This window comes from Sus scrofa, chromosome 16, assembly GCF_000003025.6.
Source record: "Sus scrofa isolate TJ Tabasco breed Duroc chromosome 16, Sscrofa11.1, whole genome shotgun sequence".
Taxonomy (NCBI): Eukaryota; Metazoa; Chordata; class Mammalia; order Artiodactyla; family Suidae; genus Sus; species Sus scrofa.
The window spans coordinates 43,453,821-43,471,018 of record NC_010458.4 but is presented as its reverse complement, the minus strand read 5'-3'; the positions used below and the strand labels follow the sequence as shown (position 1 = coordinate 43,471,018).

Sequence of the window (17,198 nt, the reverse complement as noted above, 5' to 3'; positions counted from 1 at the left end):
GCTGAGGACTAAGTCATAGCTATGGTAACACCAGATCTGAGCTGCCTCTGCGACCTAAGCCACAGTTTGTGGCAATGCCAGATCCTTAACCCACTGAGTGAGACCAGGGTTCAAACCCAAATCCTCATAGAGACAGCATGGGTGTTTAACCCACTGAGTCACAATGGCAACTCCCAAGTGAACTTTTATATAAAACAGAAATAGACTCGCAGAACAGAAAACGAATTTATGGTTACCAAAGGGGAAAGGGGGGGAAGGGATACATTAGGAGTTTAGGATTAACATATACATACTACTATATATAAAACAGATAATGAACAAGGACCTATTGTATAGCATAGGGAACTATACTCAATATTTTGTAATAACCTGTAAGGGAAAAGAATCTGAAAAAAAATATATGTACGTATAATTGAACCACTTTGCTGTACACCTGAAACAAATTGTAAATGAATTATACTTCATCTATATATACTATATACACTATATACTATACTCCCGTTGTGGCTCAGTGGGTTAAGAACCTGACATAGTCTCTGTGTGAGGATGCAGGTGTGATCCCTGGCCTTGATTAGTGGGTTAAAGTTCTAACATTGCTGCAAGCTGTGTTGTAGGTTGCTGATGTGGCTTGGATATGGTGTTGCTGTGGCTCTGCTGTAGGCCTGCAGCTGCAATTCCAATTAGATCCCTGGCTTGGGAACTTCCATATGCCACAGGTGCAGGCCATAAAGGGAAAAAAAAGTTAAATATGTCCATAATGTATGGTTCTCAAAGTAACACTGAATAAGATTTGCTCATGATGACTAATGAAAAGTTTGATGGACTGTCCAAAAAGAACAGAGTACTTTATGGACTCTCAAATGAAAGATGATCATTTCTTAATTTACCAAGAGATTAAATTCTTAGTGTAATTATGAGAGTATGTACATCTTCACATTTGCTATATGCTTTTAAAAATCTTTATTGGCATTCCTGTTGTGGATGAGTGGGTTAAGAACCAGACTAGTATCCATGAGGATGCGGGTTTGATCCACGGGCTCGCTTAGTGGGTTAAGGATCCAGCATTGCCCTGAGCTGCTACATAGGTCATAATCCTGTGGCATAAGCCAGAAGCCACAGCTCTGACTCAGTCCCTAGCCCTGGAACATCCATATGCCATGGGTGCAGCTCCAAAAAGCAATGTCCTGGCTAAGAAGGAAGTTTTCTTTTTCCAGGACTTCCAGGAAATAAGGTGTTCCACACAATTAAATAATTCAGAGGAGAGACTTTTATCTTTAATTGATTAAAATAATTAAAAACAAGTTTTTTCACAAATGAGGTTAGAATCATTGCCCATTCTCTGCCTTATTAAATGATAATAAATAAAATCTAAACTTTTCTTAATCAATCAAGGTCATTACAATGAGCATCGGTAATTTTAATACTGACATGCTTTCAGAATATAATGAAGTATCATTTACAGCAAAAGGATCCATAATATCCACTACCACATTCTTGTATTTCCTTCTCTAATGTCAAGCGGTCAGGTATCACCTCTTACTGATACCTGAATGGATGTTGCTAGCCATGCCTTTCTCTCACACTTTAAAACATTTTTTAATTTTATGTTTTCGTCCAATAAAATAGTCCCTTCCCGGAATTTTCTTTTGCTTGTTTATTTATTTCTTTTCTAATTCTTGAGATAGACTTTATATACTATCAATTTGCCCTTTTAAAGAGTACTGTCTCACACTTTTATTATTTTTTAATCTTTTTTGAACTTAAAACCAGGTAATCAATTTGTTAGTACTATCCCCAGAGTAAGAATAGAGTATTATTGATGGCTGAACTGAGAGACTTTTATGAGTCAAAGACAAATATATTTTCACTTTTTCACATATATAACATTAAAAGTTAGCAATACACTCACAGTAGACTATGTGAAAAATAGATCTGATACTTCTAGTAAATAATACTCCAAGAAAATAATCATGATTGAAGCATCCCAAAGAGAGTTAACTGCTTAGGAAAAAAAGGCTGAGTTTGCTCAAAGAGAGGAATTCATACTACATGGCACTGGGCACAACATAGAGCTAACATTCCAGAAGGGTTTCTGTTTCTTATAAAAACCAAGATTAAGCTAGTTTAACATTATATGTTAGATAGATTTAAAGTAGTCAAAAATATATACTTTCACAACCTATCAAGCCTGAGGGGCCCTAGTCTGACTTAATTCAGCATTAAAAAAAATAGTTTGAAGAAACCTGAAGTGGCCCCGTGCAATCTGAGAGGTACTAAGCACCCTGGGGATATGTTTCATGAAGAGGCTTTAAAATTCTTTCTTGATTTACAAGCTCAGATTGCTCTTCCTCCTATAACTTCTGGCACTAGTCATAGAGCAGGTATTGTGTGCTTAAACTTTGAAAAGAGGATCTGACACCTTATCTCCCTAAAGCTGATTAGAGAATATGTCCAAACCTGTATCTCGATGTGACTGTGTTGGGTTTGGTACTGGTCTTGAGATGATGAAACTTAAAGAAATCTGGAAAGGACTTAAGAGACATAATTTAATGAAAAAGGTTATATAATTTATTAAAGAACCTGACAGAGCCAACACAGGAAATCAACTCTATCTCCAATTAACAATCAATCTTATTTGAAATTTATTACCCCTACAAAAATCCTACGCACAGGCCTGGATGATTTACAGAGGGACTAAAGAGACTCCCAGGCTGTAAATAGGATTGTCCTGTAGTACATCTCTTTTGACAGTGCTGGGATCTAAAGTAAAATACAACATTCCTTGTTTACCTAAACTGGGGTGTTAGAGCCTACTACAGATTCTGTATTCAACTAAGAAATGTAACTGTTTTGAACTTTAGAGCCAAATTTCATGCTGCTCTAAAAATTCTCATTCTATGACTATAATGGCTTTTTTTTTTTTTAAAGTTTTTCTTTCATTTACTAAAGCCTCCTTTTATACGTTATCTGAGGCCTTTAAAAAGTAAATAGGTGGCAAAACAATGGCAAAAATTATGAGGTTATGTAATGCTTTTCTTGACATACAGAGGCATAATTATATATATTATTTGACAATATCTTTGTGATGTAAGGAATAGCTGACCTTGAGCTTTATTGGGACGATTGAAAAGAAAAATGGATGGTCCCACATACCTTTTTACTATATAGAGAAATTTTTTTCTACATTGGTGTTAAAAAGATTAATACACTGACTCAAGTAATAGTGTATGGTTTCATACTAGAGCAGAGATGTGAAGAGGTTTGGGGTTTTAACATTCTTTTTTGGGGGACAGCTTTGTTGAGGCATAACTGGCATACAAAAGAGTACAGGTTGATGGGTTTGGGCACGTGCATATACTCACAGCACTATCACTACAATCAGGTAATAGCAAATGGCAATGTAGTTAGGATTGCTCAATTGTATGGGACACAAAGTATTGATGTAAAGCAACAATCTTTCTTTCCAATGGCTTTTAACTATTTTATTTTCTAATGGAACTGAAAGAATTAATAAAAGTAAATGCAATAAAACATTACAAAAGTAAAACAGCAGGTCATACTTATTTTTGAATTTATAGACAGAGAAATAGATGGGTCCTGATTTTAAAGTAATTTGCCTCAGGTGACAGAACAGATTGAGAAGCAGAACTATACAGTTAGAATATAAATTCCTAATTATCTATACAAATGTGGCTAAAGATCTAGCCCAGGAAATTGAGTAAAGATTATAACATTAAAAGAGTATTATTCCTTGATCAAAGGTGATTTCCTAAGACAATAAAAGAAGAAATTATATCTGCCTAAATAGAAGATCTCCATTCATACAAGGACAAATGAGGAAAATTAATACAATAGAATACAGAGATTTCTTGTTCTTATGGATTTCTTCTTACGTGCTTTTAATCTAAGGATAATACATTAATTCTAAAATAGAGTGGCAATAGTTAGTTAGCATTAGACATGCCAGATCAATTCATAAAATCAGGAAATAATACTACTGGAAGGTTTACTTAAGAATGTATGCAGGTTCACAAACACACACCTTTCAAGGAATAATACGATTATTTAAAAAACTGTGAAAACACATTAAAGTTTTTTTTTAATATTTTAATTGATGTCACTGGTAGTAACTGAAACTGAGTCTTAATACTTTCCTGTTTATTTTGTAAGAAAATATAATTTTTAAAGCATTCTATAACCATTAGTATTTTATATAATGAGTGTCTAGTATTACTGTCAAAATTACTATTAAAAATAGTAAATTCTTCTTAGAGAAGAATTCCAAGTAACAAAAGTAGCAGTAATCAGGAAAACAGTCACTAATAGAATGTCACAATAAATAACTGTATAGGCAACATCCATCAATGGATGTTAAAATTATTGGGAGGAAGCTTGAAAAGAAACAGGATATTTGTAGAGTCTCAAAGTACCTCCCCACCAACACTTATAAACTCAAAGGGAAAAAGAGTAACTTCACAGTGTAGCAACTCAGCAGAAACCACTCTAACCAAGTGATCATGGTAATACCATCAGTAAAAAGACAGTAGACATATTGTTACCTCTGTTATAATGTACTGGGAAGAACATAAGACCTAAGTGTCAATCTATAAAAAAGGCACAATCTCAAACTAATCATGAGAAAAACAGGAGATGAGCTCAAATTGAGACATTGTACAAAATATCTAACCAGGACTCTTCAAAGTTGCAAGGTCACGAAAAACACGAAAAGACTGAGGGACTGTCACAAATGAGAGGAGGCTAAGGAGACATGATCACTACATACAGTATGGAATTCTGAATGGGATCATAAAAAAGACAAAGGACGTTAGTGGGAAAACCAGTGAAAGTCTAGTAAGGTTTGTAGTTAGTTAATAGTACTGTTTAACATTTATTGGTTTGTTTTTTTTTTAATCATTGTACTATGGTTGAACAAGATCTTGAGATAAAAGGTATATGGAAACTCTCAATTTTTGCAGCTTCTCTGTAAGTCTAAAGTTATTTCAAAATAAAACAATAAAAAGAAGTAAAATGACCCATTCTGAGATTGGAAGAAAAATGATACCAACCAAATGATCCAATTTTTTTGAAGCTAATTTTAAACGTCTCTCAGATTTAGGGAAAATACAAGTGTTTCTAAATGATGTTAAGGAATAAATTCAGAAAAGTAATTACTAATATAACTCTCTAATTCTGGCATAGAAAGATTTTTCACCTGTCTAACTTTCACATAAATGACTGAAATAAGCTCCAAAAGAATTTCTCTTTCATGTTAAGAAATCATTCTTGTGAGACTCAAACCTTTCTTTACCTAATTGTATTAATTATTTCAAAGGCAAATAAATTAACAGTATTGGTTACATCTAATATAGACCTTAACCATACAACTCTATTTCAGTAATTATATCCTTGCAATTCTCTCACTGCCACTAGATGATGAACTATGAAGGCAAGAATCCTTCACCTAGTGCCAACCTCACACCCCTAGTCCACTATGACTCTTGAGACATGGAGTGGTGGCAGGGAGGGGGGGGAGGAGAATCATAATTATTAGCTCAAAAAGGAATAAAATTTTTAAATAAAAGATCTTTATAATTCAAAGGAACTGCTTTCATATATTTAAAATGCTCTTTAAACCTAAGAAATAACCCCCTGGTAAAACTATATATAAACTTTAAATTAAATAATGCTCACTGTACTCTTTCAAATCTCAATATTATGAATATAGCTTGTTTCTGAGTTATAATTTAGCTATATGATATAGTCACATAAAGTTTATCTTTTCTTTTCTTTTTTTTTGGACACACTCATGGCATGCAGAAGTTCATGGGCCAGTGGGCCAGGGATCGAAGACATACCACAGCAGCAACAATGCTAGTCCTTAACTACTAGGCTACCAGGGAGCTCCAAAGACTTTTTTTTTGGCAATTTATCCTTTCTTTAAAATTCAGTTCATAATTACGTCATTCTGGTAAGTTAAATTTTTAATAATAATAATTAGTTGCACTCAAAGATATTTTGATGACTTCAAGTTCTTTACCAAGTACCTGCCTTTACTATAATAGTCACTATGGACATGATACAAATAATCTAAGAACTATGAGCTTTAGATAGTTATTTTAAGTAGTTACTTGTGCTACTTAAAATAAGTAATGCCTATGGCCAAATGCTGTACACTGTTCTGTATTAAAATAAGTATTCCTTTTTTTCCCCCCTTTTTAGGGCCATACCTGTAGCATATGTAAGTTCCCAGTCTAGGTGTCAAATTGGAGCTGCAGCTGCCGGCCTTCACCACAGGTACAGCAACACAGGATCTGAGCCATATCTGTGACCTACACCTCAGCTTGTGGCAACGCCGGATCCTTAGTCCACTGAGCGAGGCCAGAGATCAAACCTACATCCTTATGGATGGTAGTCTGGTTCTTAACCTAAGCTACAATGGGAACTCCTAGAATATGTATTCTTTAAGGTTGGATGTTACATCTTATGCTTTGATATATCTCCAGTGACTGTCACAGAATCTACTAGATAAAAATTTTTCATGTTTTCCCAAAGCATGAGAATACACAAGATACATGCACAAAGCAAATTTGTTAAGCCAAATTTAGTATACATTATTAAAGGTAACAATCAAATTTCTGATTACATTCACTGAATCTAAAATGTATTTTATTACTGTGAAAAGAAGAGATTTGAGGGTTCCAACTGCTATTTTGGGAACTGAATATTACATGTTTTACAGCTGAAATAGTTTTAAAATAAAGATCTTCAATGGAATTGCTTTTTTGAAAATATTCTAGCTATATAAAAAGCACAGGGTAATAAAGAACATATTTAACCTGTATAAAAAGCAGGGTATTATTTTGATCAGCTTTTGATCAGTTTTATCAATATTTTAGATTTTCTGTACCTAAACATAAGAGCAATATCAAAAAACCTCCCCAAAACAAGACTTCGTATTTAATGCTGTTCAAACCAGTGTATGAATAATGTTTACACAAGTCTCAAAAAAAGGGCCTAAACACTTCTCTTAAATGTTTTATAGGGTATGTCATATGAAAAATGAAATTCTAATCTTGTGCACTTCTAGATATGTGCTATGGCAACATTTAAGTTTTGTCTGATATTCAGTACTCTGTTAAGGAACACAAGTTATGATCATGTTTGATTGAATTTTCTTCTCAGACAAAAGTCCTGAGAGGAGTTCCCTGGTGGATTAGTGGTTAAGGACTCAGTGTTGTTACTGCTGTAGCTTGGTTTGATCCCCAGCCCAGGAATTCCTCATGCCATGAGCACAGCCAAAAAAAGAAAAAAGTCCTAACAGAAACTTTATTTTATTAGCTAACTGTCCAAAGAAAGTATTAAACAACAAAAACAACAACAAAATCAACTCAGGATGGAGAGAGGGAATAAGTACCAAGGGAAAAATATAAGCTTGATAAATGCCCTTACCTTCATTTTTTTCTGCTTGTTTTGCTGCATTTTCTAGTTTTTTTTGTTTTGCTGCCAAGAGTTCCCGCTTTAATTGTCTTGCTTCTTTTCTGAGCTCTTCACTATAAAACAAAAATAATTATATAAGTATATAATAGAGATAATGTTGCATAGCAAAAACAACTAAATCTGATTGTCAGGTACACTAAATCTCTAAGGGGAAAAAAGTGATTACTGTAATTCATTTTGTTTTTGTGTATATGTGTTTGTGGCAGAGAAACATACTTAAGGGTATTTTCAAAGTTGTGATTTTCATAATAGCAATATAATATGTATTACTATGAAACACAGCTCCTTTCAAGTATATCAAACAGAAGTAGATGAGTGATAAATGAATGATTGTTCTCCCTCTTGTTTACTTGCAAATTTAACATTCTAGTTTCAGTTTAATAATTTATGGAGATCTCAAATCAAAATGAACTTTTAAAAATATGAATACTGTGCATTAAACCCAGGCATACAGAAAATTATTTGGTTTTGAAACTTATTGAATTCCTGAGCTGGCACCAATAACTCCCATTTGTTAAGCAATTATTACATGCTAGGAGCAGTACTAAAATTTTTTTAAACTCAGTTTTTAATTCATTTAATACCACAATTTGTCAATTAATCTTCTGTGAAATCTATCAGGCTGAGGTATTTTGATAATTAATACAATCATATATTAAAGGCACATGGAGACATAATATTAGCTTCATTACAAGTCACCAGTTAAGTGACTAGTTTCTACAAGCCACTTTCAGGACAGGAGATTCAAATTCATACCTTGGAAAAAATTATTAACTGCTTCTGCCATGAACCCTAAGGGTCACTTGTGAATTGTTAAAACTATGCATTTTATATCTGTGAATGTCAGGCATCCATTCTATTTTCAAAAAGCTAGAGTGGATCACAGAGAACACCATAGTCAAAGGAGGTATCACATTTTGGAATGTTCTAAAGACCACCCAAATAAGGTTAGCAAAATCTTAAATCTAAATAGTAGCATATTGCTCTAGTCTTTAGTGCTTCCTCCTAAACACCAAATCTCATTCTTTTTTACCTCTGCCCTATGTTAGGTTAAAAAAAAAATTCTTTTTACCTTTGTTCCACAGCAAGCACACATAGCCATATCTGCTTGGCCTCCAAGGTCCTAAATTCTTACACTTCCCTCTCCAATCAAAATCTACTATTTTTAGGTTTCTCAGTCTTTGATTCCTGCTGAACCTGTGCTCACTCTTTTATTGATGAAAGCCAACTCCTTAATGGAAGTTCATGGTCCACTAGCCCTATTCTAACCCCAGCTAGCTCTCAAACCATTCTGCATGCTACGGTCAGCCATTTCAATGACATCCTCACCAGAACACTTAATTTTCTTGACTCGTTTGTCTTGATGGATACACCGTAATCACCTAGAAGTACTTGTTAAAACATGTTTGGGGAGATGCATCTGCAGAAAATGATTTATTTAGATGTGGGATGTTGCCTGGGAATTTGCTCCTGAGACAAGTTATTCAGGTGATCCTAACGTGCACTCAAGTTTGAGACCCAATGCATTAGGACTTTAGTATAGGAATTATCTTCTCTTTCTTACAACTTCAAGCACTCTTACTTCACTGATCCTTTTTTATTCAGCCAACAGCATGCTCAAATTTCGCTGTACTCTGCTCCAATCAAGTGATGCTTATCTTTACAAGAGGACTCCTTGCATGAAAGAATAGTTCATATACAGAGTCTAATTAATCAACCTCTAATTCTTAATCTCTTGCAATCTATCCTTCTTATACTCTACTTAAACTGCTTCTATATCAATCAAACTCAATAGCCTTTTCTCAGTCCTCCTCTTCCTCTTTGGCTTCTCTATCATTCAATGATATGAACTACATCCTTCTGAAATTCTATGCTAATCAGACTATGTACCACTTCAGAGGCTTACTCTTTCTCTTCTCATCCTATAATTGTTGGCTTTTTTTCTTCCATTTCTAACCCTGCATGTTGGTGTTTTTATCTAATCTTATAAGCTATTACTTTTATAATAGGTTATTTCCAAATCTAGATGTTTTGCCCTACATTTCTAACTATCTATTACAAATCTCCATGTACATTAGTGCTGCCTAACAGAAATATAAGGTAAAACATATGTGCAATTTTAGGTTCCCTAGTAGCCACATTAAAAAAAAATATTTTAAAAATAAAATTTATTTTTAAAAAATCATAAAAAGAAACAGGTTAAGTTAATTTTAAAAACATATTTTATTTAACTCAATAACTCAAAATATCTAAAACATTTTGATATACAACCAATATAAGAATATTAATGCAATATTTTACATTATTTTCTTCTGCTAACTCTTCTAAATGCAATGTGTATTTTACACTTACAGCACATCTCAATTCAAATGAGCCACATTTCAAGGGCTTACATCCAGATGGACAGTGCAGACTAGATGTCACAGGAATTACAAACTCTCTACGTCCAAACTTGAAGTCATCTTCTCCCTGGCCAAATCTGCTTCTTCTCGTGAAGTCCCTATTTAATCATGGAACCATTTTCCAAACATTAAACTTCCCCTGGGACTGTTCACCCTCCCTTTCACTGAATCACTGTTGAAGTATGTCATTTTCCAAGCTCTCTCACATGTAACTGCTCCTCTTGATTCTCACCATCAATGCCTAGTTTAGGCTCTAATGATATTTTTCTCCGATAAAGGTAATTACTTCCTATTTCTTAAAGTTATATGAAAACAGGGAATGGCAACCACATCTTTGTTTCATCCACTAAATATCCTTATCTTTTTAAAATATTAATTTAAAATATTTTTACTCTGGTAAATAAATAATTCAGGCAATTCATATAATATTTTCTGAAGACCAAGGTCTTTGAGGGGAATATGATTTTGAAAGTTGAAGAAGAAATGCTTCATGCTATCTGAACTAGCTATTAGCATAAGCTGAAGTATGCAAAGAATGAGAAGCAATGGAAGTATATACTATTGTAGAGTCAGCAGAGCACAGTTATTAAAAAGATTAACTTTGGATTCAGAAAGTCCTGATTTAAAAGCCAACCCTGGAGTTCCCACTGTGGCTCAGTAGATAAAGAACCTGACACAGTGTCTGTGAGGAGGCGGGTTTGTTCCCTGGCCTTGCTCAGTGGGTTAAGGATCTGGCATTGCCACAAACTGCAGCATAGGCTGCAGATGTGGCTTGGATCCCATGTTGCTGCATAGGCCAGCAGCTGCAGTTCCAATTCTACCCCTAGTCTGAAATCTTCCATACGCCGCAGGTGTGGCCATATAAAGGGGAAAAAAATGTAAAAAAAGAAAAAAAAAAAAAGGCACTTCTATCACTTATTGTCTGAGTGGCCTAAAAACAGTTATTTAGCTTCTTTGAGACACAGTTTCCTCAGCTATAAAATCTGGGAAGAATTATGTGAAATACTGGGCACTCAATCCCTGTTCAACAAATGATGGCTACTATTACTTAGATCATATGTTCAAAATGATATAGAGTTAAGATCTGTTTGTCAAGTGGGTATACTTCCTTATTATACTATTTATTATAAATGAACAATACCTCTATTACATATGGATATCAACCCTGTTTGTAATTTTTAAAAAGGGCAATGAATAATACCAGCTGCTAAAAATTTATCCTTAAAAAGTCAATGATGTAGATACACTATCAAAACAGGTGTAATAATTTATAAATCAAACAACGATGAGTAAAAACTCAAAAAAGACAAAGTGACATAGAGAGGTTTAGGCCTATACAGATTACTGAAGTATGTTTCATTATATTTAAGTTTTCAAGTAATTAAAATTTTTACAATGCTGTCAAAACCTTTCAGGCTATTCAAACAACATTTGTTAGTACTTGTGGAATCAATAACTCTTGGAATGAAGTGCAAGCTTATAAACTAGTCTTTAGACCACAGTCTAGTTTTAGAGTTTCCAATCTTATATTCTCTGGAATATAAATTTATCCATTGGTATTAGAATATATTTGAATCTGTTAAAATGAAGAGGAAAATTTATAAGCCTGGAGTACATGTCATCTTATACCTTTTACAGATCAAGCATATAAACTATGGGCTTGCTTGAGTCCAGACAGCATCTTTTTGGCTCCCTCAGAGTCCAGTTTCTACTTGTATGGCAAAAGAAACAGCTTCTATAAGCTACTACTAACTCTAAGCTAATTAATTTCTTTCCTAATAGGTATGTTTCTAATTTGGATTCATTTGACTTTTAACATGGTTTGTATGACATTACCATTTCCATTAGATAATTCTGATTGCATATATTTTTTTATCTGATAAATCTGTAATATACTCTGCTCCAATGGGGGAAAAAAAAAAATTCCTTAAAAAAATTATCCTAATAAAATATCAGGAGCCTAGAAATTATGGTAGCGTTTACAAACTTAGTAATAACAAAGAAATTACTAATTCATTCAGCGATTCTGAAGCATCTAATATGTGTACCCTCATTCTCAAGTGACGACACAGAAATCAAGATGAAAAAGGAAAGAAAGGAAGCTAACTTTGCTAGATTCTTTAAATCAGTTACCTTCCTACCACATAAGCTTCTCAATAACCTGTGATATAAGCATTTTACATGTAGGAAGGTTGAGGTTTAGAGATTAAACACTAAGCTTGAAGACACACAACCTACCAGAAAGTGATAGAACTAGAAATTGAAAATAAGATTGAATTCTGTCTATGCTCTTTCCATTGACGTATACTGGTACCTTGAGAAAGTCTCCAAGGAGTCTAAATCCCAAGGAGAGATATAATCATGTACATAAATAATAACAGTACATAACAAAAGCAGTAACTGCCATGACAGAGAAATAACTGAAGCATTTTGAAATTCAGAGATGGACAGAGTACTGTATGCTAAATAAGGGATGGCTTCATATAGGAGTATTTGAACTGGCTCTGAAAGATGAGCAGGAGTTGGCTAAGAGGAGGTACAATGACAAAGCATACAAGTAGGGTGTCTAAACCAAGATAGGGAGATAGGAAAACATAAGGTACGTGTTAAAACTTTAAGCCATAGCATAGATGATTTGGGGGTGGGATGGGGGCTATAGCAAAAGATAGAGCTAGGAAAAGAACTGGGGGCAAAGTCTCAGCGCTAGGCATTTGTGAGTAGCTCAGGTGAGAATATTTGCATATTTTCCTTCCATTTCTCACACCTTTGAGCTTCCTTTTTTTTTTTTTTTTTTTTTTTTTAATACAACCAATTTCTCAACAGCTTTTATTGGCTTCTTTGTATCCACTATCCACCTATTTTGAGACCTTATCAGTAAACCATACATTCCTTAAATTGCTGTCTTAGAAATAATAACTTATGACCTGCTAATCACAAACTTTGAGGGCTCCCTTTTAGATCATAACTTAGACTTTCAGAAGAACCTAACTTTGTTGACCATCTCACCAATGATCTTTTGCAATCTTAGACCTAGTGCCATGGCTGATCTCTTTTACATTTTTGGTATTCCTTCTCTGTTTCCACTAGCTTTTACTCTTCCATCTCCTGCTCCTCAAATTTAGTCTCAACTCTCTTTTTTTCTCTCTTTAGAAATTTCACCCACGTTCGGGACTTCAATTCCATCTGCCTTAATGCAATCAATGTATAAAAGCAAGACTGTTAGCCAATGCTTGTTACACATTTCCACTTTCAAGCTTAAATTCACACTTTCAGCTGCTAGATGAATAGCTCAGGTGAGAATATTTGCATATGAATACTTCCATTAAAATCCCACAAATGCACTGAATTTACCATTTTAAAAGTCAGGGCTTGGTTTTTGGCTCCCTGAAAAACATACTACTACCATATTTCTATCTTTCATTTTGTTGTGGTTGTGCCCATGGCATGTGGAAATCTCCAGGCCAGGGATCAAACCCAAGCCACAGTAGTGACAACACTGGATCCTTAACCTGCTGAGCCACCAGGGAACTCTGACCTTCCCTTTTATTGATAAAGCCACTAGAATGATGATTGTCAGGTCCATCCTCTAGTATTACTATTACTTTTTACAGCTGTTTAGTAATCACAACCTTTCTCTTTGTGAAGTCTCTTCCTTTCTGTGGTTAGTGACAGATATTTGGGCTTTTGTAACTTCACTATGACCACAGTTTCCTACTTGGTCTACGTGCCTCTGGGTTGACCTTCCTTCTATTCATTTTGTACACTTAGGCCAAATTCTACAATTCTACCCTCTGATCTATGTAAATCCCTAAGTCCTATTGTGTACTAATTTCTTTCCCAAGCAGTAAGTCCCTCTCAAGAGCTATCTTCAAACTACTTTTTCAATTTTATCTTTCACATGTCAGCCAAAACATAGTAGTCATAATTACCTTGGCAAACTTTGAGCTTCAGCACATACGCCCCTTTGTTCATGCCGTTTCCATTACCTAACATGGTCTATCTTATTTCTGCCGACTAAAGTCTTTCTACCTCATTTTCCATGGCTCCATGGAGAAAGTGACACTTGAGTACAGACTTGGGGCAAGGTTATCAAGTTCAATGAACCTCAGTTTTCTCATCTATAAACTGTGACTATATTTAGCATATATGTTATAACCAGGCCAATGTAAAGATTAAGGATCAACATGAGTAAGAGCACTACTAGGCGCTTAGAAGGCAACTTTTTATCAATGACAAAATATACTACACTACAACCAACTCATGATGATTAAATTACATAAACAATGTAAAGAATTAAAACTTTAAATAAAAATCAATGATTTTAAGTACAAATTGATGATAAAATGATACTAATTACTATATCATTAAAGATATCTACTCTAACATCATTGATTTTTTTTTTTTTTTTTTGGTCTTTTTTTAGGGCTACACCCATAGCCTGTGGAGGTTCCCAGGCTACGGGCTGAATCAGAGCTGTAGCCGCTGGGCTATGCTATAGCAACATGGGATCCAAGCTGCGTCTGTGACCTTCGCCACAGCTCACAGCAATGCTGGATCCTCAACCCACTAAGCTAGGCCAGGGATCAAACCTGTGTCCTCATGGATGCTAGTCAGATTTGTTTCCACTGAGCCACGATGGGAACTCTGTTGTTGGTTTTTTTTTTATTTAAAAAAAAAAAAGTCCATAAGATTAAACAAAACCTTTGCATAAAAAAAAAGATAGATGTGTTTATCAGAAGACCTAGACCCAACATCATTATATTGCCATAAGAAAGCAATTAATCCTCTTTCTTTGCCTCAGTTTTATCTTTACCTAAGAATAATCTAAGGAAGGTATAAATTAATATTTCTGAAATGCAAAATCACAACTACAAATGTAAAAAGCGATTATACTCTGCAGGTCATTCTATTCCAACTCCTTTAGATTTAGGAATGCAGAATATAGTCTTCATCTTGGACACAAAGAAGTTGAAGTATAGAGATAGTAAGCTCTTTTCTTTTCAATATCGCCTAAGTCACTAACAATACTGTTAACATAATTAAAGACATTCTAATTCTTCATGCAGTTATTCACTTATTAGACTTAATACTCACTGAATAAAAAGTACATTTAGATTTGAATACCTTATCTTTAAGCTAAACATTTTTTTATTCTTTTTATTTTTATTTTATTTATTTATTTATTTTTGTCTTTTTGGTATTTCTTGGGCCGCTCTCACGGCATATGGAGGTTCCCAGGCTAGGGGTCGAATTGGAGCTGTAGCTGCTGGCCTACGCCAGAGCCACAGCAACGTGGGATCCGGGATCCGAGCCATGTCTGCAGCCTACACCACAGCTCACGGCAACGCCGGATCCCCAACCCACTGAGCAAGGGCAGGGACCGAACCCACAACCTCATGGTTCCTAGTCGGATTTGTTAACCACTGCGCCACGACAGGAACTCCTAAACATTTTTTTATATGACAGAAGACACTATGAGTAAGTAACTACACAGGAAAGTTTTTATAACTACAGTATGTTTACATTTTTATCAGACTGTTTATGTTATTTTAAAAGAGTAGTTTAAAAATCTTGCAATTTAAAAAATCATACAGCTTTACAACTTGAGATTGAGGATTTAAAATGGTGATGACAAGTATCTTGAATAATTTTCAGTCAGTTTTAATTTTTTCCCAGATGCTTTTATCATTTTCTCTAATTTCCAGGAGAGTGCCTTAGGAAAATTTTGAATTATATCTGTTCTTTTTTCTTACGGCATGAGAAATATTAACATAAGGGTGGTAAACTGACCTCGTCTAATATTCGCCTTCACAAAAAAAGGTAAAGCTATCAAGACCTGAGGGCTGACATGCTTTTGAGGAGAACTTTAAACTACAAAAATGAAATATACTATGCATACTTATCTTACATAAGACAATAAATGAATTTTCTTAGAGACTTCTTTAAGCAAGCTGATGGCTAAACACATGTCCATTACAGATCATTGCTTCTTAGACCATGGATGGAGTACTTGTGGTTAACTTAAGTCTGCTTTTTTCCCCAACATCTGATAAGAATTTAACACATGGAAATGATTGCAAGCCAAACAGTATAGCCTTCATGGTTTTTAGCACACTGCCTTAATCACAAAGATACTGAATGTTTGGAATGAAACAACAGCTTGGCTATTGATGAAATCATAAAATAGCCACAGTAAAAGTCCATCGTAAGTATTAAAACTACAAATGTATGGCATGATTTTTAATATGGAACAGCAGCAACAGAGACACAGGTTAAATATATATCAAAAAGTATAATATGCTGAGTATATACATTAATTTTGAAAATATGTACAGCAAATAAAAAACCAAATTAAATCATGGAACCCTTGATTTGTGTGTTCAAAGCTCTATATTATCTATTACTAGCAATATGGTCTTAGACAACTAAGTTAACCAATCTAAGTCTGTTTTCTCATCTTGAAATGAAAATAAAAGTAAGATTGTAAGAAAGAAAGAAATGTCCATTGACAGATGAATGGATTAAGATGTGGTATATATACATAATGGAATACTACTCAACCATAAAAATAACAAAATAATGCCATTTGCAGCAACATGGATGGAACTAGAGACTCTCATTCTAAGTGAAGTAAGTCAGAAAGAGAGACAAATACCATATATCACTTATATCTGGAATCTAATATAGGGCACAAATGAACCTTCCCACAGAAAAGAAATTCATGGACTTGGAGAACAGATATGTGGTTGCCAAGGGTGAGGAGGGAGTGGGATGGACTGGGAGTTTGGGGTTAACAGATGCAAACTATTGCCTTTGGAATGGAGAAGCAATGAGATCCTGCTGTATAGCACTGGGAACTGTATCTAGTCACTTATGATGGAGCATGATAATGTGAGAAAAAGAATGTATATATGTATGTGTGACTGGGTCATCTTGCTGTACTACTATAAATTGACAGAACACTGTAAACCAGCTATGATGGAAAAGATAAAAATCATTAAAAAAATAAATATGATTCCAGGAAAATTACTTAGTATACTTCACCATGGTGATTGGTCCAGAATGTGTGCTCAATATTAGTTTGCTTCTTTTATCATTATCAGTATTGTTCTCCTCTCCAGAACCAACACTACTTCTATTTTTACTATTTATAGAATCAATTACTGACCAAATGAGACCTCAGGCTAACTAGAGATTAAAAAGGCAAATCCTCCTATTTTTCTCATGGATGCATATGTTTCAAAAGCTTACTGCTAAGTTTTTGTGTTTGATTTACTGCTTGGATTAAATATCACATGC

The 17,198-nt window shown here is 34.4% G+C and overlaps 1 protein-coding gene across 3 annotated transcripts in view; it reads right to left on the bottom strand.

Moving 5' to 3' along the window:
* The window catches only part of CWC27 (CWC27 spliceosome associated protein homolog), a 247,180-nt gene that overhangs the window by 122,456 nt on the left and 107,526 nt on the right, over nt 1-17,198 (bottom strand). For all 3 annotated transcript variants that reach the window (XM_021076544.1, XM_021076543.1, NM_001243923.1), the window contains 1 exon segment: nt 7,450-7,550. In XM_021076544.1, the coding sequence (XP_020932203.1) occupies nt 7,450-7,550 (101 nt within the window).